Source organism: Chelonia mydas, chromosome 2 (assembly GCF_015237465.2).
Source record: "Chelonia mydas isolate rCheMyd1 chromosome 2, rCheMyd1.pri.v2, whole genome shotgun sequence".
In the NCBI taxonomy this organism is placed as follows: Eukaryota; Metazoa; Chordata; order Testudines; family Cheloniidae; genus Chelonia; species Chelonia mydas.
The window spans coordinates 152,471,310-152,494,632 of NC_057850.1; the positions used below are offsets into that span (position 1 = coordinate 152,471,310).

The following is a 23,323-nucleotide window of genomic DNA, read 5'->3' on the forward strand; positions in this document are numbered from 1 at the left end:
AAGCTCAGCTTTCATTTGAAAAAGTATGTGTCTAGCTGTCATGGGTGGAAAGAACACCTTGTAAATGTGACCTGGATGTAACTGATGCAGTGATTTCTCCCTGTGTCTGCAGAGAGCCTGAAACAGTAACTGTGAAAGGAGTGAACTGCCACTGGCCTGCTGGGTGACCCTGGGCAAATCACTCCATCTATGTGCCTTGGATTCCCCATCTGTAAAATGGAGATCATGATAGTGACCTCCTTTGTAAAGTCTTGATCGACTATATAAGCTGTGTGTTAATATTATTATAAATTCTGAAATCTGATGTTCTGAGGGGCCCCATTTGTGAAAAAGGATTGCAACTTAGGAGTCTTGTTAGATGCCAGGTTGCTACTGAATGCTCAGGTAGTGGTGATGGCTAGTAGCATTTCTTTTTCATCTGCAGCTAGTGAGAGGAGTATGAGCAGTTTCTTTCAGAGGTGAACCTTCTTCTCATGGTTATCCATGTTTTTGTTACCCCCAAGGTTATAGTATTGAAATGCCCCTTACATGGGGCAGCATCATAAGACCACCCAGAAGCTGAAGCTGATGCAGAATGTGGTTGGCTGCTTTATTAAAAAGAATTTCACACCAGGGAGCAACACCTGATATTTGTGCTCTGTGATCTGCACTGGTGGCTCACAGGCTTCCAAGTGGAGTATAAGGTGGTGGTTTTACCTACAAAGGCTTAAAAAGTTTTGGACCTTGCTAACTAAGAACCCACATATCTCTCTGTTCTACATGGCTGCATTTGAGAGCAGCTGTTTCTTGACTGGAGTTCTTTAAATTTAAACATGTGGGAGTTGCTGCAGGGGCACGTGAGGGCCCCTCAGTTAGAGAACTCTTACAAATCCAAGTTCTGGTTGACCAAATCTTCTGGATGAACGTGATGCATCTTTTCTCCAAGGTTTTTGGGGAGTGCTCTGGGATATGATTGACAGGTTTACGTGAATGAGTATTTAGTGGGATTAATAATGTGTTTGTTTGAGGTACAGGAGTAGTTTACTATATTGTTTTATTGACTCTTCTTGTTGTGGCTGTATGTTTTCATTCTTTTAATGACACCCAGGGCAGTTGAATGTGTGTTTATTATTCCTATTGTGAGTTAACATAAATAATCTAAATAAATAGACTTGAATTCAATACAGAGCCCCAACCACACTGTGTTTGCTCATGGGGGTTTCCTTGAGTTCACAAGGAGGGCGGAACATTCTGCTTTGTGGAGAAGTGGGGGAGCATTTGACTCATTTGTGAACTGTTGTGTCCCAGAGCACAATAGCTTTGCCTCTATTATGGCAGAACCAAAAAGGAGAGAACTAGAAATAGATTGAGCTATTTGAAAATAAACACAGTCGTAAACACAGTAGGATGCTTGCAGACTATTAACCGAGAAGCACTTTATTCATTCGTCTTTTTTTATGTTGTGAAATGTGAGGAATTATTTGGCTCTACATATTACATCTTAATAGAGTTGTGTGTCACATAGGTGTGATAGTGTGTAATACATAGTATTTTATTATATATTGTGACAGGGTCAGGCCAGATGGCTAGAGGAGAGTGATAGAAGGCAGATGTATTAGCCCCAGGTTAAGTAGGTCCCTTTCCCCTGGGTAAGGTAACAGGGAAGGTTCCAGAACAATCAGGAACTTTCTGGAAACAATTAAGGCAGACAGGCTGATTAGAACACTTGCAGCCAATGAAGAAGCTGCTAGAATCAATTAAGGCAGGCTAATCAGGGCACCTGGGTTTAAAAAGGAGCTCACTTCAGTTTGTGGTGTGTGTGCGAGGAGCTGGGAACAAGAGGCGCAAGAAGCTGAGAGTGAGAAGGCATACTGCTGGAAGACTGAGAAGTACAAGCATTATCAGACATCAGGAGGAAGGTCCTGTGGTGAGAATAAAGAAGGTGTTGGGAGGAGGCCATGGGGAAATAGCCCAGGGACTTGTAGCTGTCACGCAGCAGTTACAGGAGCCACTGTAGACCGCTGCAATCCACAGGGCCCTGGGCTGGAACCCGGAGTAGAGGGCGGGCCCGGGTTCCCCCCATCCCTCCATCCCCCCAACTCCCTACTTGATACTGGAGGAGTTGAACTGGACTGTGGGTTCCACCATGGGGGAAGGTCTCTGGCCTGTTCCCTGATCCACTAAGTGGATCAGCAGAGACTTTGGGGATTGTTCTTCCTTTCCCCATGCTGGCCAGTGATGAGGCTAACTGAGTGAATGGCAGATTTGAGCCGTGAAAGGGGCCAAACTGAGGGCTACCATGAGCCTCTGAGGCGAGAAAATCCACCAATAAGCACAGGACCCACCAAGGCAGAGGAGGAACTTTGTCACAATATCTTTTTCCTCTGTTTCCTGATGGAAATTCAGACTTTTGGTACTGGAATAGTTCTGATTACCAGGTAGGTGTTTCCCGTGAGTTCTAAGGGTAAATAGTAGTTTTGAATTGTTTCATTCACTCTGCTTCTAAGATAAAGTCAACAAGCAAAAACCACTTCGGGGCATTTTTGCTAATTGGTGTTTATTCTTCATCCCTTTAAATACCTCTGAGGAAGTTAATGTACTAAAGGTTTTAAGTGGTTAGAGTTATCAATAAAACTAAACTCTTCATAAATGCCAGTTTTGACTATTACTTATATTCCATTACTCCATATCCTTTTTGTAAGCCTCTTTTCATTTGGAATCAGTATGGTGGGGTTTTTTTGTAAACTCAGTCCCATCTTAATGGCAAAACTGTAGTACTTGTATTTTAACAACCATATCAGATAACATGACACACAAGAATTTTCATTCACAGTCAAAACTGTTGTTCTTTGTGAAAAGAAATGGCAGAAAGACAAAGCTGTGTACCTAGAGCAAATTCTAAGCCCGTACATGCTAAGTGACCTATGAACTGAAGGTTAGTTCTGGGTCAAACCATCAATACTAGAGAAGACTCATTCAGAGCAAAAATTCTTAGTAAAAGATTACTGGAACATTAGGCCTTTTGATGAAGTGTTTCTGTAAAGCTGATCATTGATAACTGTCTAATCTGAAAAAGCAATTTTAAAAATATTTCATTGACTTAGAAAAACACCTCATACTAAAGCCTGTGCAACTAAAAATACTCAACATCAAGTATTGTCAATTTTTATGACCAATTAAAATGATCAGATTTTTAAAATGTGCTAGTATTTAGCCATCGAGTTATTCCATACATTGGTTTCTACTGTACAATATACTAGGAAGAGAAAAACAGAGGATAAGGAGAAATGGTTCCTGTCCAGGATAGGCTTAAGGAATTGTCTCCTGCCGATTTTCTTGTTACTGCTGCCTGAAACATTTCTGTAAGGAGTTAAAAACAGGATATTTACTGACCTGTGGGACATAGAGCACTGTATTAAACTCTGACTATCCTGTTCCAAGCATCTCCACCACTAAATTAAGTTTTTATATCAAGGATTGAGTGAATTACAATCTGTCACTTTTTATACATATAGAGACATCACAATTACAGCTAATATGTTAGATGGGGAATGGAATTTACAAACTTTACATCTACAGGCAAGGAAGCTTGAGTTAAAGGAGAACCATCATTAATTGGTAGTAGTAATACTTAGATCTTCTTTCAGGTCCACTTCCAGACACTAGGGGGTGAGATATTGACAAACTAAGATCTTGATCCTGCAAGCACTTACCACTGGTTGTAAGTGTCTCCTGACTACTCATGAGACTAAGCATTACTCCTATTAGTATTTTCAGGGTTGGGTTCTGTAACCGTTGAGCAGATCTGATATATTTCATCCAGTAGCGGGCACTAGTATGTATCTGTATCAGGGGTGGCAAACCTTTTTGGCCCAAGGGCTACATCTGGGAATAGAGATTGTATGGCGGGCCATGAATGCTCAGAAAATTGGGGTTGGGGTGCGGGAAGGGGTGAGGGCTGTTGTTGGGGGTGCAGGCTCCAGGGTGGGGCCAGAAATGAGGAGTTCAGGTTGCGGGAGGGGGGCTCTGGGCTGGGGAGTGGGATGCGGGGGCGGGAGGGTGAGGGCTCCGGCTGGGGTGCGGGGTCTGGGGTGAGGCTGGGGATGAGGAGTCTGGGGTGTAGGAGGCTGCTCTGTGCTGGGACCGAGGGGTTTGGAGGGCGGGAGGGGGATCATGGCTGGGGCAGGGGTTGGGGTGCGGGAAGGGGTGCAGGCTCTGGCTGGGGGTGTGAGCTCTGGGGTGGGGCTAGGGTGAGGGGTTTGGGGTGCAGGAGGGTGCTCCGGGCTGGGATCAAGGGGTTTGGAGGGTGGGAGGGGGATCAGGGTTGGGGTGTGGGGAAAGGCTCAGGAGTGCAGGCTCTGGGCGGCGCTTACCTCAAGCGGCTCCCGGAAGCAGCGGCATGCCCCTTCTCCAACTCCTGCGCGGAGGCACGGCCATGTGGCTCTGCACACTGCCCTGTCCGCAGGCACTGCCCCTGCAGCTCTCTCTGGGGCACTGGAGCGGGACCATGCCACTGCTTCTGGGAGCCGCGTGGAGCGGTCCCCTACCCCAGTTCCCAGCTGGAGCACTGGAGGGGGGCCGTGCTGCAGCTTCTGGGAGCCGCATGGAGCAGCCCCCAACCCTGCGCCCCAGCTTGAGTGCTGGAGTGGGGCAAGCCCCAGACCCCATTCCCCAGCGGGAGCTCGAGGGCCGGCTCAAAACGGCTGGCAGGCCGAATGTGGCCCACAGGCTGTAGTTTACCCACCCCGATCTATATCTACAAGCACAACTTAATATCGAGTTGTAGACCAAGATACTGCGTAGGAGTGGGGGAGCTTGCGTGGCCACTACTTAGGCTTCAACTGATCCATGGCTAAACACAGGACTTTAGGTTCCAGTGAGCATCTCTTATGAGCAACAAATTCATTTAAAGGCAGGTGGATAAGGTTTTTGGAGAAGTCTGGGATTTGAGACATTAGGGTTACATGCAGCAGACTAATACTAGTGAAAGTACACAGTAAGGTGGGATTGATACACTATAGTAAAACTAATTATGACACACAGATATGCTGTTTTACGACGAGAGATGGAAAATGTACATCTGTTTAATGAGGAATTAGTGTAAAGTGTTCTGCAGGATTTTAGTGAGAAAATTAAAGTAGTAGCACTAGCTGCCAGCTGGGAGCGGGAAAGATTAACTGCAATCCTAGTGGTAACAAAAGATGTAAAAACAGGCCAAATCGCCACACAGATTTCATTCCACTCTAAAATTAGATTTATAGATGATAGCCAACAGGAATCTAAAACAAGGGTCCAACTGTGCAAACTTTATTTATGTTTGTGAACACCTATTCTCACAACCAGTTCCACTGATCTCAGTGGCACTATTTCTGTTAGAGTTTACCAGCATGAGTAAGGGCTGCATAGCTGAGCACAAGAAACAGAAGGATAGGAAATGACAGCTGATTCATTATGCTTGTCCTATTTGTCTTCCTGTCTGTTTCTTTGATTCCCACCCATGCCTTTCCAAACTTATCTTGATATCTGCAGAACTCACTGAAGCTTCATGCTTCATTGACCTTGTTTGGTAACCTTTATTAGCTCTTTAACTTAAATTCTTTCACCTCAACCCTTATAGTTTGGTTCCCTAATTGTATTGTTTTGTAGCCAGCTTTTTATTATTTTGTATTTAAGGCCCTACTTGAGTTGCAGGATGATTGTCAAAAAATTGCAGCTGAGTTGCCGACGAGCTATGGAAAATTGCAGAAAAGTAACATTGGACCTTATTATTTGTGGTAATAAAATCCATTATTACTTTCCATGATTTTCCGCTGTCAGCAGCCCAGGACTGAAGGCGGGGGGGCTCCTGCTGTCAAAATTGTGGTGGAAGCCTAATATTGTGGAATCTGCGGTTTCTGCAATATCGCAAGTTAACTAGGGCCTTATTTCTATTATGTTAGTGAAAAAAATTATCTAAGCAGCTGAGCATATATATTTTTAAGTGAACTCCTTTTCTAGAGGAGTTATTCCATGCTCTGTCTACACTCAGGAGTTGTAGACCTAGTTTACTTAGATATTTTTGGTAATTTATTATTTTTTATCATTTGTATTGCCTTACTGCCTAGAAATCCTGGTCATGGATCAGTACCCCGTTGTGCTAGGTGCTCAATAAACACAATAAAAAGACAGATTTTTAAATCGTGGTCAAAGGTGAATGGCAAGAAGTTTATTTTCAGTGAATTAACCCAATGTTATAGTACATATTGAATGCCCCGTATAGAAAGGTGATTGCTCCCTAATAAGGGTTGTGAAGAACATAGAGCTATTAATAGAGTCTGTTGGTTTCCTGGTTTCCCACCCAAGGCCCTTTCCCTACACCAAAGGCTATTTTGACAGAGAAAAGGATGGTGATCTATTGTTGCCTGTGTACCATCCAGAGGTTCTGTTTTGTGTGGAATATCGAAGTGAGGCACAGAAGAGCATGTTCACTGCAGGTGGGAATGTTGAATGATTCTATCAGCAAGCCTCTAGTGAGTGCTATGAAGCACAATGCTGACTGCAAATGGTAATTCTCAACAATTTATAAATCAGTCAGAGATGAATGGATTTTTATGGGGATAACAAAAAACCCCTCTCTAAACCCTGAACTATTTTCCTACTAAATTTCAAAGTCCTGTTGCAAATCAGGGAGGCATTAGAGCAATTGAAAAACACAAAAAAAGTTGGACATCTTTTATAATGAGAAATATTTAATGAAAAGTATGAGTCCACCGTAATGTAGGGATTGCTAGTCCTCCTCCTCGTATAATAGCCTCTTCTAGGGCTTTTTAAATATAATCGCAACATCATATTTTCACGGGTTTATAACTTATTTTAGCAAATGTGCTCCTAGCTAAAAGGCGAAATGCAAGGTATCTCCCTAATGAGCATTTTGTTGGAATGAAATATGTAATTTGCCCATTTTAAATTTCAAGTATGGGGGGGCGGGCTGTTTATTCTGATTTCTTTATTGACATGTCTGCCACTAAAAGGCACCTATATTTTTATAGTGACATTTTGCAATTAAAAACTAAATTAAATTAAAACTTTTTTTTTTAAATAGTGGAGATACTTGAGTTCTAAAAAGTAGGCCCAGGCAGTCTCAAGCTATGTCTGCACTACTAGTGCTAGACTGGCACAGCTACACTGCTGCAGCTGTGCTGCTGTAATGCTGTAGCGTACATTGCTTTATACATTGACAGGACGGATTTTTCCATAGATGTAGGTACCCACCTCTCTGAGTGGCGGTAGCTAGTCAACAGAATAATTCTTCCATTTAAACCAGGGGTTAGGTTGACTTAACTTCAGCGCGATGGGGTATGAATTTTTGGAGTGATGTAGTTAGGTTAATCTAAGGCCTGAGAGCAGCACATCGTGCTGCCTTCAAGAGGATTAAAGTGCCTTCAGGAGCTCAGCAGTTTTGCTCCTTGGGCTAGCTGAGACGGGGTCCTGGGAGCATTAGGAATTGCACTTAGCACTTCAAGGGGAGTACCTTGCATCAGTCTTGTGCAAATGAACCAGTGTGTCTAGACCAGGGGTTCTCAAACTTCATTGCACCGTGACCCCTTTCTGACAACAAAATTTACTAGATGACCCCAGAAAGGAGTCCACCTGAGCCCCACTGCCCTGAGCGGGTGGGTGGGGGACGGGCAGGCGGAGCTGGGGCCATGAGGGCTCTGGGCAGGGGGGCCTGTAACCTGAGCCCTGCCGCCTGGGCTCAGATTTGGGGTCAGGTTTTGGCCCTGGGCCCCAGCAAGTTTAAAGCCAGCCCTTGTGACCTAAGTTCCCTCTAAACTTCGCAGCCACACAGCTGACTATTAAGCCCCACGCAGGGGCTCAGGGCTGCAATGGTGAAAGAGGGCTGGGGGGGGAGTCCTTTCTCTCTGCTGCAGCCCCAGGGCAGCCTGCACCCCCAAACCCCTCATCCCTGGCCCCACCCCAGAGCCCACACACCCCTGCCCCAGCCCTGAGCCCCCTCCCACACCCCAAACCCCTCATTCCTGGCCCCACCCCAGAGCCAACACCTTGCCAGAGCCCTCATCCCCCCCCCACACCCCAACTCTCTGCCCCAGCCCTGAGCCTCCTCCCACACTCCAAATCCCTCAGCCCCACCCCCACCACATGAATTTTGTTATGTGCACCAATATGGAGGTGATGTGTCACACACAGCCTCCATTTTGGTGCACATAACAAAATTCATTCCGCACATGGACATAAAAAATTAGAGAGAACACTGCTGGCGACCCCATTAAAACGGGGTTGTGACTCACTTTGGAGTCCTGAACCACAGTTTGAGAACTGCTGGTCTAGAAGGACCAGGTTATTGTGCTGTGGGGTCACTGAGAGGGAACTGAAGAACAAAATGGAAGTTTCCAGGTAACTTTCTACACAAAATGTAATGATGGATACTATGTTGTATCTACTTTTAAAAAGAAAGATTCTGTCACTTTGGTAATCTACTTAAAGGAATGGGACAGAGCCACTAAAATATCCAGTTACAGTTTATGGGTGTGTCTGAACTGAACCTCACATTTTCATAAAAGTTTGGGCAAAAAAAAGGGCTTAATCCCAGAAATTATTATTATTAATATTGTGGTAGAGCCTAGAGGCCTCAATCAGGATCCAATTTGACTAGAAGGGTGGTGAAGCACTGGAATGAGTTACCTAGGGAGGTGGTGGAATCTCCTTCCTTAGAGGTTTTTAAGACCTGGTTTGACAAAGCCCTGGCTAGGATGATTTAGTTGGTGTTGGTCCTACTTTGAGCAGGGGGTTGGAGTAGATGACCTCCTGAGGTCCCTTCCAACCCTGATATTCTATGATTCAGTGTGTGAGGAGCTGTGTGCACATATAATAAATAGGCAGTCCTTGACCCAAAAAGTTTTCAGCCTAAGGCCTTGTCTACAAACAAAAATTGTACAGATTTTAACTAAGGCTATATCAACAGAAAAACTCCTTCTGTCTGTGTACTGTGTGTCTATACTAGGGCTGCAGTCAGGTCCACATCTTCTAGCTCAAGGCCCAGCAGAGACTCCTTTAAGGTGCAGGTAGTCAGGCATGGAGCGTGCTGACGCATGTCTTCCTCCGCCGCCTCTGAGGGTTCCGATATGACTGGCAGTCCTTCTACCTCCATCCAATGGATCTTTCACAAGACCTCTCTGAGCTGCCTGTCTTCTACTAGGACCTCCTCAGGACCTGGAAGCTGATCTCCGTGGTGGCTGCCAAAAGGGAGGACCTCCTCACGGAGCCCCTGCTACACAACCCACATCTCAGTGTGCAGGTGGCGGAGTCCCCCTTGGTGCGCCAGAGGTGTACCCGCCAGGATTGGAGACATTCTGGACTACAACCAGAGGAACTGGTTGGACCCCCCGGTGCTCAGCTGCTGTATGGGGCTCTCCACCCCTCACATCCTGCCATGTATATTCAAGGAGGTGAGGGCAGTCTTACAGCCTCTAGGGCTTTCCTTTAGCGGGTCCTGGGAGAGGATGCTCCCTGCCCTCCCCTCACCCCTGGCCCTCCGGACATCACCATCAGGCCCCTGCCCCGTGATCCTTCCCAGCCGCCCCCTCCTCATCTTACCGTATGTGTTTGTAAAGTGCTGGGTGTATATAAAGAATTATAAAATTGACTTCGTAAGAATTTACGGTTGGTTCTTCCTTCAGTTACGTGCGTAACATTTAAGGATGCTACCTGGAGTGTCACAAATTCACCAAATGACTGTTGCTGTGTTTTAACAATGCCCCATTTAGCAGTGAGTTTAACTATGCTCTCCCTGCCTCTCATTTATCTCAGTTACATTACAGTAATTTAAAAGTGCATGCAATTAATGTAGCATAGGAGACGAAAGTATTAGCAGAGTAATGCTTATTCAAATACTTGTCAGTTGTGTGTTTTTAACATGTATTTACCTGACATCTGATCTCTGATGATGGTGTATTCTGGAAACAACCCTGCCCAGAAATGATTTATACAAAGCAATTCAACTGCTTTCCCTGGTGTTTGCGCAGGTGCATTATCAAGTCAAGTTGCTAGAAACTGTGCCAGTTATAGGGGGTTGTATTGTGCCTGTTATGCACTTTCTTATGTTGGGGCAGGTGCAGAATGGCGTGCCCCAAGTGAAGATCCAGGAGGAAATCTGCTTCCTGCAGGAGGAGCACACCTGCCACTATGCCCTTCAATGAGTGCAGCCTGCTTTCCCCTGCATGCCTGGCTTTTGCATTGGGGATGGGACCATGGATCCTCCTCTTCCTTATCCTCTTTTTGCAGTGTCCCGGGCACCAGGGAGCAGTCTCTGCACTAGACTGAAATCGTGCCCAGGTATTTATTGTGCTGGGACTCAACAGGGAATGCTTTGCTTCCCCAACCCACACAGAACCGCTGAGCATTATCTGGCCCAAAGGTATTCCTGAGGTAGCTATAATGCAGGGGTGGGCAAACTTTTTAGCCCGAGGGCCACATCGGGGTTGCGAAACTGTATGGAGAGCTGGGTAGGGAAGGCTGTGCCTCCCCAAACAGCCTGGCCCCCGCCCCCTATCCACCCCTCCCACTTCCTGCCCCCTGACTGCTCCCCTCAGAACCCCTGACCCATCCAACCCCCCTGCTCCTTGTCCCCGATTGCCCCCCTGAGACCCCACTCCCTATCCAACACCACCTGCTCCCTGTCCCCTGACTGCCCCCCCCCCCCCCCCCCCGACAGGCCCCCCAGAACTCCCACGCCTATCCAATCCCTATCCCCTGACTGTTCCCTGGGACCCCTGCCCCTTATTCAACCCTCTTATCATGCCGCTCAGAGCAGCAGGAGCTTGCAGCCCTGCCTCCCGGCCAAAGCCAGCCACACCACCGCACTACCCAGCAGGAGCGGCGGGCCAAAGCGCTGGCGGCATGGCGAGCTGATGCTGCGGGGAAGGGGTCTAGTCTCTCCAGCCGGGAACTCAAGGGCTGGGCAGGACGGTCCCACAGGCCGTTGTTTGCCCACAACTGCTGTAATGTGTGGTATAAATATGTGGTAATTCTTATTTTATATACGAAGTCATGTCATATTGCCTTTAATTGTTTGGATGAGTGGTGCTTGTTTTGAAAGTGGCAAGCTGCATATGTAGACCCTAAAAAAGTTCACAAGGGGCTATAAAATGGTAACAGGAGCACTAGTATCTACATTTACTTGTATAAAGTCACTGCTGATTATAGAGAATGAAACACTGACTCTAGGGATGTTTGTAGCTATTCCTAAAAGTCAGGACATGCTTTTAAAATTACACTGCATGCTTTACACGATATTCTGATACACCACAATAGTAAAACCTTTGAGCACCGCAGCAAGTATTTAATCCTCAAAGAGGCCTTTCTAAAGCTTATTTCTCTGATAAGTGAACAGCCCTAACTAATTTAGGTGTGCATCTGTGTTTTTCATCAGCAGCAACAATTGCCTAAAGCCACTGTAATCTGAAGAGAATGTGAAATGAAAAATACTCATACCTTGATTGCTATTAGCTGCCTGAGGTCCTCAGATTCAGGGTAATATTGCCTCTAATACTAGGCTCTTATTACACAAAGTCTAGTTCTTAGGTTTTTGAATCAGATAACCTGCAAATTAGTTGCTAGGTGTTTTTGCAGGTTTACCATTGTTTTGGGTTAGGTGTCGGAGAAGCTTCCTTTTCTGATGGGAGAAGGTTTGCAATTTCAGCTTGAAGCGGAGTTTTGTTTTTAATATGAAAAGGGAAGCATGATGATCCTTTGGATTCCTGCAGGGCACTTAAGTGAGAGCAGCTATTGTTTCATGTTTTTGGAGGGAGGCACTCTGTTTTGGACTGATGGAGGAAGTTACATCAGCATGCATAATGAAGCAGTGGGAGAGCAACTTGTACTGTTTGGAAGTGGACACTCTCTGTTCTCACGGTCTGACAAGTGGCAGTGAAAAATGCTTCCTGAGAACATTTACTGTGTGTAAAAGCACATGCAAAAGAGGAGAAGGAAAGCTAGAAAAAATGTCAAGTGAAATTATTAGAATGACATGGACTTCTGTACAGTTTGCATTGTCTTGACAAAGTGGATTTTATGGAATCATTTTTTACATTGAATTCAGAACAGAGGAAGTGTCAACATGAATCACCGAGCTACAGCTCCGAAGACAAGAGGTGATAATTATCTGAGCATAAAGGTATGTTGAACACAGAAGCAGTCAGAATAGTAATAATGTGTATGGTCATAAAAAGTATGTTACAATAAAATGTTATGTTTATTGACATCAGTAACAGTTTTCTAATTATTTTGGAAAAGTAATCCAGAAGTTTTATATTTTACAAGTTCAGTTTTCCACTCCCATTGCAATCAGGAAAATGTAGACAAACCTGTCTAAAACTTTTTGAATATATATGACAAAGAAATATACATATGGATAAAGAGTAACTCAGTGCTTTTAGGTTAGCTACATGGGAGAAAGCAATATATGTGAAAATAAGACTGATTTTAACTCTTTCTCATCTGCTAACTCAGGCAGTGGTGATAAATTGTTCTTCAGCTCAGAACTGTGTAAAATGAACTTAACAAACTGCTTCTCACTGTGGGAGAAATGGAATTTATTGCCTTCAGAATATAGGCAGTGGCTTATATGTAGGAATGTCTGTTGGCTTAAAGAATGGGCATGGCTTAGTAAAACAAAACAATCTTTTCAGTTTCAGATAAAAGTGACAGAAGCTGCTTTGTGTTTTTATGTGAATTGTTAAAATGTGTTGACTTGTCTTTGATTCAGCTTTTACTGAGAAAATTAAATTGAGTGTGTTCCATTTGGCAAGTCTACTTCTACTACTCAGCAATACTTCAAATCACACTTGATAGTTTGATGTAGTTAGTTCAGAATAAAAGTGCATTAAAAGATTTGCAATTACAGAGAGGGGAAACTTCATGATTTTAAAGCTTGTAAATCAGATGTGTTAATCAAGATAATATCTGAAGTAATATTCATTTAGAAATAATGATAATGTTCTTAGGATAGAAACATTTTGTATGTTCTAAAAGGGAAGTTGAAAATATATATCAGTAGGTTTGGGACTTGTGAGCATTTGTAGTACAGATATATGCATTGCAATATTTGTCTCATGAGGATGCTTTGTAATAAGTTCTATTAATACATAATTTGCCTAGTGTTAGCTGATTATGATTATATCAAAGTACAATTACCACTATAAATGTTCATTGTCTATCACTTACTGTGATGCTGTATTACTGCTTAGGCTTTAAACTGAAACCAAATTAAAATTAACAGTCAACATTTGTTGGAAGGAACCCACTAAGTTAGTAAGTTCTCTCACCATCAGACCCAATGTGTATTTTTCTTGTTATATAACGCAATATGGAAAAATCCACCAGTTTCTGAATCATATGCTTTTTTTATACACTAGCCAAATGTTCAATACATTAGGATTTTAAAGCATATGTGGAATGTTTCCAATGGGTCACAGCAAAGTTCAGCAGCTTTGACCTCAGTCAGGTACACAATGAAAGAGATAACAGTTCTTCAGCTTGATATGTCAATCTATTATTGTTTCCCAAAGTAAGAAATGCATTCAGACTAGCACTTTATAGTCCAATGGTTTTAGTCTTTGTGCATCTGGTTAAAAATTTGGTTTAGCACTTTCTGTATGTGACACAACAGTTAATACTCATTTCGCTTGAAGTAGCTACTGAATACTTTATTTTTTGTTGAGCTTAAAGGAGGTCAGACAAGACAAAAATAATTAACAGCTCATTTGACTTTGGGCTTGAATCAACAGGTGGGCACAACTTTGTTCCTATTGCCCAATGATCTACAGTCCTTTAGATACCACTGTGTAGTGAGTGGATGTTTGCAAGTACGATTAAGATTTTGATATGAAACGGAGTTCTATTTTTGCTGCTTCTGCGCCAAGTAAAAGTAACCTTTGTCCTCCCTTAACAGTAAGATTAGGTAGGTCAAACAAAGGACAGAAGATCTAAATCTAATTTTATCTTTTAAATAATTATATTTTGGTTTCTTGAAACTGATACTGCTAGCAATACTGTACCTTGAATAGATATTTTCAGATATTTAATTTACTTGTGCATATAATATGGTAAAATGATCAAGCAAACGTTCAAAATGTGTATTTTTTTAAAAAAATATTTTTAAAAAAAATTATTTAAAATGTAGGCTTTATCTTTAGCCATTCTTTTTTTTTTTTAAGGATTTGAATGTGCCAAAATGTATTTTAATGTTTTCTTTATTTTTTTTAAAGAACAAAGCAGAAATCAAACTTTGTATTTCTTTTCGCTCAGGGGACCTTTCCTTTGGCAAGTATGATCTCAAGATTAAACTGCTCTGTCTGTTTTAAAGGTTCGCAAATTATTTAATTGCCAGCAAAAATTATAGCATCGTGATTAACTCTTCGGGATAAATTTGGATTGTAAGGCTTTGTCTACACTACCCAACTTTTAGCGACACACCTGTTGCTAAAGGTGCAGGGTGTAGCTGCTGTTAATCAGCAGGACAGAGCTGTCCCGCTGACAAAAAAAAAAACGTTCCACCCTCAATGAACGGCAGCAGCTTTGTAGGAGAGTGCTCCCGCCAACAAAGCGCTGTTCACACCAGGACTTTTGTCGGTCGGACTTTTGTCGGTCAAACTTTTGTCGTTCAGGGTGTGTGGTTTTTTTAACATCCCTGAACGACAAAAGTTTTCCCGACAAAGTTCCAGTGTGGCTGTTCTTGGGGGCCTGGGACCTCTGAGGTAGGCACAGTGTATCAAGGAGCACCTGGGAATGTATTGTCTGGGCAGCCTGTGCTATACTTTTTTGGCAAACCGTTCTGTTTCTTTTACACCAGTGTAAATCTGAAGTAACTTTTTGACTTAAATGGAATTACTCCAGATTTATTGCAGTGTAAATGAGAGCAGCATTTGGCTCTTTGAAAGGCTTCAGTGTTTGTTCCTCTGCACTGTACTGGATCACCTGGCCAGTGTAAAGGGTGTATACCCATGGTTCTCAACTTATTACACATTGTGGGAAGCATATGCAGCCCACAATGTGTTACCTGGACTGCAGGGGCTGGGTGGCAGGGCAGCGGCAACCCAGAGCCTGATGTCGGACCCTGGCCAGCTGCCCTGGACCCCGCTACGGACCCCTACCACACGGCTGTCCTGGGCTCCTGACCCCGTGGGGCCAGCCAGGAGCCCCGGACCCCAGACTGGCAGCCCCACCCGTGAGGCCACAGCTGTGTGCTAATTGGGCTGCATGCGGGTTGAGAACCGCTGGTTTATACTCAGGCCATATCTACATTTCCAATCTTACAGTGGCACAGCTGTACCGATATAGCTGTGCCTCTGTAAAAGCACTCATGTAGCCGCCTTGTGCTGACACGAGAGAGATCTCCCGTCGACATAATAAAACCAGCTCAATGAGTGGCGGTAGCTGTGGCGGTGGGAGAGCATCTCCCGCTGCCATAGCGCACTACACACGAGCACTTATGCTGGCAAAATGTGTGTTGTTCTGGGATGGTTTTTTTGTGTTTGTTTTTCAGACCCCCTGAGTGACAAATGTTTTGCCGACATAAGTGCTAATATAGACATGGCATCAGATTCTGCCCTCGCCCCTCCCTGTCTCTTTGTGGAGGCTGGCTCCACTTTGGCCCCAGGCTCAAGCAGCCGTTTTGTTCAGGGAAGGGAAAAAGTATGATTGCAAGCAGCTCCAGCAGGAAGAGAGGAGAGGTCCTTGCACCATCCCTCATGCCCCCACTGCCTGCCTAGACAGAGCCGGCCACAATATAGCCATTTAGATTTTACACCACAGATAGTAAATATAGTCTACAGACCACCTAATGAATGCCTTTCACACACATACATACTGTAGGGTAATACTTAAATTAGTTAGGACGGTGTGACCCTGGGCAAATCACTGTCCTCTCTGGGCCTCAGTTTCCTTATCTGTGAAATGGGGTTAACAAAACTTACTCTGGGTATTGTGATATTAATCAGTTAACATTTGTGCTGTGCTTTGAGACTCCATTGGAAACAGTTGTAGAAGTGCTATTGTTCAAGTTTCGATTAGTTGAACTTCAAACAATTGAGATAAATACAGGGGATACTATTTTCAGGATTCTCACTTTGATGACATAGAAGAGTTCTTGGTAGACTATAAACATATTTTTAAAATTAATGTATTTTAATGAGGCAAGGTTGCTGAGGTAATATCTTTTATTGGAGCAACTTAGAGAAGTTGGCCCAATAAAAGATATTATCTTACCCACCTTGCCTCTCCTAATAGGAGATAATTGCCGTGGCCATAGACCATCTGACTTTTTAAACCTTTATTTTGCCTCCAGACAGAACTACATTAAATGTTAAAACCATTGATTAGAAGGGCTGGCTTTGCAAAGGAGTTGTCATTTAGCACGGCTGGCCTTAAGGTGCAAGAAATAAAATTGTCTTTTGAAGACCTCTAAGCTTTTCTAACATTTGGCATTTGATAGCTGGAAATAAAATTACTCGTATATGTTGCACTCAAAGTGGTATTTAGTATTTTCAGTAACAGAGCAGCCAAAAAGTGTAGAAACTGTAAATAACAATTCACATTTTTTTGTGTGTGTTTCCAAATATTACTATTCTTTTTCCTTCATACCCACTACAGGGGCCAACATTTGGAATCTTCCTCTTGCCAAGATTCCTGTAAACCTAATTCTGTTGAAAGAGCACAAGAGGAAAATGGAGAGTGGCTTTGTGTGTTCTCTAAACTGTCAGAGGTCCCAAGCAGAGAAATCTTGAAGATCTTGTAGCCATTGCAGAGGCCCAGGCCATGAATACAGACACCTGTGTTGTTCTCTAGGTCTCTCCCATGGCAACATGGGGTGCTCCTATTGATTTTCTGACCATACCTGGTCTGAAACCCCACATGATAGCACATTGATGGTCTGTGCAAAGGACAATGTTGACACTGTCAGTCTTCTCATATGCTGGGCAATCCCTGTGATTTACGGTGTGGTGATGTTGCAGGAAGTGGCTCTCCACAGGCCACGCTCACTCCCAGTTCTGCCACATTCCTCCCTCTCCCAAAACAAGGAGCCCAAAATACAGAAAAATATGTCTTCCATAGAATTGGCAGGAGTGGGAGATGATGGTATGTTCGCACCTTCTTGGCAGTCTCAACGGGTTTGGGTCATTTGGGCTAGAATGGGCCATTTTGATGTTTTCACATGGATAAAGATGAAGTAACAATAACACTTCTCTGGTAAGGCAGAATTCAATGGATTACTGATTAAGTGTCTCTAACCACCTTGATATGCAGAAGATGGTCGCCCATATGTTTTACCTCACTACTCAATTCCAACACTGAAAGTTTAGGCCTGGCTAGCTGGAAAAGAGATTTAAAGTCCTTTCAGTTGCTTACAGGAGCCCTGTCTAGCTCAGTAATGACTGAAAACTATTACTGTCTGATGACGGTCTGTTGGCCTATGTAGCATGAAATGATAGTCTCAGTCCATCTCCTGGTGGAGACATATCCACATTGCAAAATTTGCCCCGCCTCAGCAGTCTCAAATTAGATTTGTGTGCCACACAGAAACTAGGACATCCAATGTTTTGCGCTCAAAATGTTGGATATGGTTGAAACCATTTTGAAAATTTGGCCCCAGTTACTTGCATATTGTGGATTGCACCTTTTGAAAGATGATCCAGTTTTCCTCATTGAACATGAATTTAAATCTGCCAGGTGATCATTTTACAGAAAAAATTAAATCCAGCAGGTCATTTTCTATGAGAGGCCCTCAGCTTTGAAGATCACTTGTTCCTTGGTCCAGAATAAACAGTATTAGTTGACCTTCAGGGCATGCTTCAAGACCTGTCTTTTTACCTAGGGTTTTGGGCCTGATAATGCTGCTCATTGTGGGTTAAGATGGGTATTGTTGGAGGCCTGATGGATGTACATATTTTCAGGTTTGTATTTTGTTAATGTATTTTTTAAATTATGTCTGTTTCTTTTTGTTACATAAATCTATAAAAAATAAGTAAGATGAAAAATTGATTTAAGTGAATCATGTAATACAAATAATACTAAGAATTGATAGATGAGGAGGGAAGCTCTTGGACTGCTTGTTCAGAATGAGTAAGATCCCTATTCAGAGATTAAAAACCACCTCTGTTTTGTCAGGTCATAAGATTCAGTCTGCAGCCAGAACACAGTAAACCCTAACAGACACCAAGTGATGAGAGCAATGAAAAATGCTGGAACAACTGAGGAAAATCAGGAGTGATTTTACTCTTAATTCTACCCCCTGCCCGGCCCCCCCCAAAAAGTCATATCAATCTATCTCTCATCCTCTGAATTTAAGAACCATGCATTCTCTTGCTGTAGGTGCTCTTATTACAGTAACTCTCTGATGAGCACAACTTTTCTGAACATCATTGAAGAGTATTCAGAGTTAATAAATTTGTAAAATATTTTGACAGTCAAGCTATTGGGAGTCCACTCAAATGATTTTAATATTGAATTTATCTGTAAGATGAAGAATCAAGCACTTGCTGAGAGTCATTAACTAAGAATCAGCATTTTAAGTCTGAATGAGATAACAGTGGTAAAATAATATTTAAATGTAATTCTTGCGGTCTTATTTAAGCTTGTATTGTTCATTACACAGACCGAAGTAATGTCCAACATGTCCAGGTGTTTCCTTTAAAAGCAAAAGCTGGCCAAAGTGATTCTTTTTTCTTGGCACTTTATGGTCATTCAACCTTTTCTTCTATTGAAGAGACAACACAGCCACAACAATCTGTATAGTTGGGACTGCATCTGCTTTGCCCATTTGTTTTGTGTGTTGAAGTTCGCCTCCTCCGTTTAATTATTGGCATAAATAAGAGTTTTAATTATGGGCAAACTTCAGATGTTTTGTTTTGGACAAATCCCAAAGAACTGACCGCTCATCTGAACCTTTTGAAGTCTCCTCCCTGCCAAACCCTATCCACATTCATATGCTTTCTTCAATTCCTGCCACCTTATCCAGATTCCTAAATCCTAGTAACTCCCCTTTTTATCACCCTAATATTCACCCACCTACACACCTTTGTGTTTGTCTGGTGAAGTCCATTGTGAGGGCTCAACAGATCAAGCAGACTGTGCTCACCCAGCTGCTATCATAAAATTCTGTGCATTCTAGGGCTTCATAGGTCAGGGGGTGTTCTACACACTGTTCATTCTGCAAGTCCTAAGATGAGATACAGAGCTGGCAAAACTTGGCTCCCACCTTTCTTCTCTCCCTCTGTGCTTCCCTTCCTGGCCCTGCTTCATTCCTAGCCCTCCTACTTCCTTAGCCCTTCCTTGCCCTCCTCCACTCTCTGCTGCCTACCGTTGCAGCCTTAGTACTCATTTTTTTTGCCCCAGCCAGAGCAGCAGCTGTGAGCCACTTCTGCTCTGCTGTTTCCTGGAGGAAATAGGACCCAGCAGTGAGGGACACTTTGGGCATGTAAATTAAAGGAGGAGGGAGAGACAGGGGTCAGGGTGAGCTGCTGCCAAGAATCCTGGTTGGCCCCTCCCCCCAACAGCGACAGACCATTCCTTTTCCTTATGACAGCACATCCCAGAACTGTAAGATCATACAGCCCTGACACAGGAAGCAGTGCACTAAGGATCAAGTTGCCTGGCCCAGCAGCAGTGGAACTGAAGGAGCACTTCGGCTGGCCAGACGGGACAGCCCTCTGAAAATCAAGGCATTGCACTTTGCCTGGGTGGTCCACCAGTGACCTACCTTGAATGTGAGAAAACATTTTTCCTGGGTCTGTAAATTGGACCCACCCAATGTACTTTAAGCTCTTAAAATAGGCAACTGTAATTCAAGAGATATGAGATTCCTATCAACTGTGTGTCTGCCTCCCCTTAAAAAAACACTGTTTCAGGATGTGGCTGAAACAGTCAATCTTATTTAATTAAAAAAATATTTTTGTTTTACTCCCTGAGAGAATTGCACATACATCAATTCAGAGGATTTATGAGTAAGATAAGGACAATTCAGCAGATTTGCCCCTTGGACACTGGAGGCAAGGGCTGTACTTCCCTTTGCAGAGAGAAAAAAACTCCCTTTCTGGTGTATAATCCATTAGAATTGAGATTACAAAGATTGAACAACTCCCTCAGTAAGTCTGAAATTGGGGCTTTTTCTAAAAGTAATACTAAAACTCGTGATAGTTTGAGGGTTATGCAGAAATGTACATAGTCCTTTCTGCCAGCCCTCACCAAGTCCAACTGCTAGGATATTCGAATTGCAAATGCAGTGTCTCTTCTGCTAATGCTCTACCTAAAGATCTATTTCTTGCTATCTTTCTCTCACACACACGGATAGGGGAAAAGGTGACTCTGTTCTTGCGAGGGTGAGTTAGCTGATGCAAGGTTTTTGGACACATTTGGGAAGGAAGGGCAGCTCCATAGGATTTGAGCAAATTCTAATGTAGAGGGCAGTAATTTCTTCAGGTTGGCCAGCAAACTACATGAAAGAAGATTGTACTGTTCAGTCTCCCAGCATTTTACATGAGGAAAAATTACTACAATCATCCAATTATTGTTTTAAGTATGTTTTTTAGTTTGTTTAGTTTAGTTTGGCTGATTTTATGTTTTTGCGGTAATGAAGATATCCCAGTCCCATTCTAAAGTCAGGATTTCCTCTACTGTTGGAAAAATCTAATTTGGGATGGTAGCTTTGGTCAATGCTGCTGTTTGTCCCAAGTAAAGTTTACAGTTTGTCTCTAGTTTTTGAAGGTTTGTAAGAAGGGGTTTATGAAAAGCAGGCATATCAGCTTTTGCACAGTTCAGACCACATTGCTGGGTGAGATGGATATATTTTTGTCTTGCATCCTTCATATGCAATTAACTATATTCGTCATATAGTTTGAGAGACTTTCAGATAGAATCCTAATAGCACATCAGGATTTGGTTTAGTGTTTTTAAAAGTCTTTCCTCACCTCCTTTGCTGCTTGTGGATGCAGTTTTATTGCATCTTCTCTTAGAGTTCTCAAGTTCTATTGAGAAAGTTTTACAAAATTACAGAGACCCTTTGCTATGCAGTGCAGGTGGGAGCAATTTGTAGGCAATGGGGAGGAGTGGAGAGCAACAGTCCGTTACATCCTTCTCTCCAAATCCTGGACACTGCAGCAGTCTCCCTGGTGGGCCTGGGCTCTTCAACTTTTGGTTGGAGCCTGGGAAGGAACTGCTGTCTCTGGTCTGCTCGTCTCAAGTCTGAGCAGATTGAACATTGGAAAGTTGTACCAGCAGATGGATGTAGCCATCACTGAGACGTTTGCCTCCAGCCCGGCTACCGTACTGTGGGGGAACCGTGGCATACTGAGGAAGGGAGGAAAGACGCTGTGTAGAGGCACTGAGTTCTCTGCACATAAGCTCCTGCTGTCTGTATCTATCATGAGATCTTAACCCATCTGCTGGCGTAGGGGCTCCTAGTTTCAGGAAGGAATGGGAGAAAGTAAATGCTCCCCAAGCCTCAGTGAAACGAGGAAGGAAAAATCTGAGAGTGGAAATTTGTGAAGTTTCCAGCCCTCTTCATGGGATAACTCAGACTGATGCAGCATGTGGCCCAATAAGTGAAATGATCAGTTAACACAACTAATGTAACAGAGAAACAAATGTAGAACTATGGGTATGTCTGCACTGTCCCTGGGAGTGAGCCTCCCAGCCGGGGTAGACAGACTGAGCTAGTGTGCTAAAAATAGCAGTGTGGATGTTGTAGTTTGGGTTGCAGCTCTGACTTTCAAACCCACCTGACTCCCTAGGCTTGAGAGCCTGAGCTCCAAGCCCAAGCTACAATGTCCACACTGGTACTTTTAGCGCACTAGCTCAAGTCCTACTAGTGTGAGTCTGTCTACCCAGGCTGGGAGGCTTGCTCCCAACTGCAGTGTAGACATACCCTAAAAGGTTATTAGGAAAGGAGAAATAATGTGCAAAAATACAAGGCAACCAGCTCTGAAGAAAAGACTAAACTTAACAGCCCCAAGCACAAAAGAAAAAGTTCATGACTTGCTCTCCTGAGACTCAAAATGTTCAGATATGACCCTTTTGTGACTCATTTGCCTATGTATCCTTTTTCTCCAGCTGCTGACTTTTCAAAGCTGATAGTGAAATATATATTGTTGAGCAAGATGTGACCTCGAGCTAATTAAGTTCTTTCCAGTTCTGATTTTATTGTTGTTATGATATAAGGAAAGCTTAAAATTCTGGGGCTTTCCCTCATTCTCTGACAGCTAAATTTGCCTTTTTTGTCATTTGAACTACCAATTGCTATTTCTTCATCTTGTAGGCTTAGAGAACGGGGACTTCTTTTTATAAACTATCCTTTCTGAATTTCCATTCAGAGATGGATAATGTAAGATATGTCACTATTCTCTCATTGTTCTTTGGGTGGATTTTCAACATACTTGCAGAAATAGTATTTCTGTTATTCTTTTGTCTAAAACTCTGTGTGGGGATTCCCAAGGGGGATGTGAACATTCTCTCCAGAGAAGGTTTTTCAGATGTGCCAAGAGCTTCTGTTTATATTTATCATGTGTTTTATATAACCTGTCTTGTGGTTAATAAAGCAACTATTTCACTTTCTCTTCTTGAGGTCAAAGAGCTTCTTAATGCCATTAGGCATCTTTCTGGAAATTATGCAGTAATTAATCTGCCTTTTAGTTCCTGCAAAAGTTCATCAGATACTGCTTAATAAACAGATGCCATTTTAGGTGGAAAGCAGCTAAGAAGCTGTGGCTGATCAGATTTTATTTTCCCTGTGCTCTTTTTTTTTTTTTTTTTAAATCTCTTGAGCCCCTTTTTCTTCTAAGGAATCTTACATAGCTTCAAGTAAAAATGCATAATTGTTTACCACTGCAGTGTGGGACCTAATGTTACTGATCTTAATCAAGCTATGTGTCTTAAATAAGCCCATCACTCTGGGATATGAGCATGAGTCATATTTACTGTTCTAAACTCTCCCTTCAACAGTGCTACCTACGGGAGGCAACAGTGAGAATTCTCTAACCATGCTGCTAGCTGCAGCCGATCAATCGAATCTGTATTACAATACATTGCCACACGGTGGGCCAGATTCTGATTGGCCCCTTGTGGGTGGATAGTGGTTGAGATGCTGCAAGGAGCCTCCTCTCCCCTTTGCCTGGGTAAGGGGCAGGCAGAATTCCAGTCCCTGTGCTCAGAGGAGCACAGAGCTGGTCCATCCTGCCCCAAAGTGGGAATGCAAAAGGTGGTGGCAGGGCTATCTTACCTCCACAGACATTGGACAAAAGAGCGAGTTGGCTGCCCAGAGGTAAATAAGTTCCACTCTACAAAGAGGTGCAGTAGC

The 23,323-nt window shown here is 43.3% G+C and overlaps 1 protein-coding gene across 6 annotated transcripts in view; it reads left to right on the top strand.

Annotated features, from left to right (window-relative positions):
- Positions 1–23,323, top strand: part of PLEKHG4B (pleckstrin homology and RhoGEF domain containing G4B) — a 196,888-nt gene that overhangs the window by 53,625 nt on the left and 119,940 nt on the right. For 3 of the 6 annotated variants that reach the window (XM_027821399.3, XM_043540380.1, XM_043540379.1), the window contains exon 1: positions 11,709–12,151. The exons of 2 other annotated variants lie outside the window; for them this stretch is intronic. In XM_027821399.3, coding sequence (XP_027677200.2) covers positions 12,095–12,151 — 57 coding nt within the window. In that variant the 5' untranslated portion in view covers positions 11,709–12,094. Of the gene's footprint in view, positions 1–11,708; positions 12,152–23,323 lie in introns of those variants that run through there. One more of the 6 variants, XM_043540377.1, reaches the window with a different exon arrangement.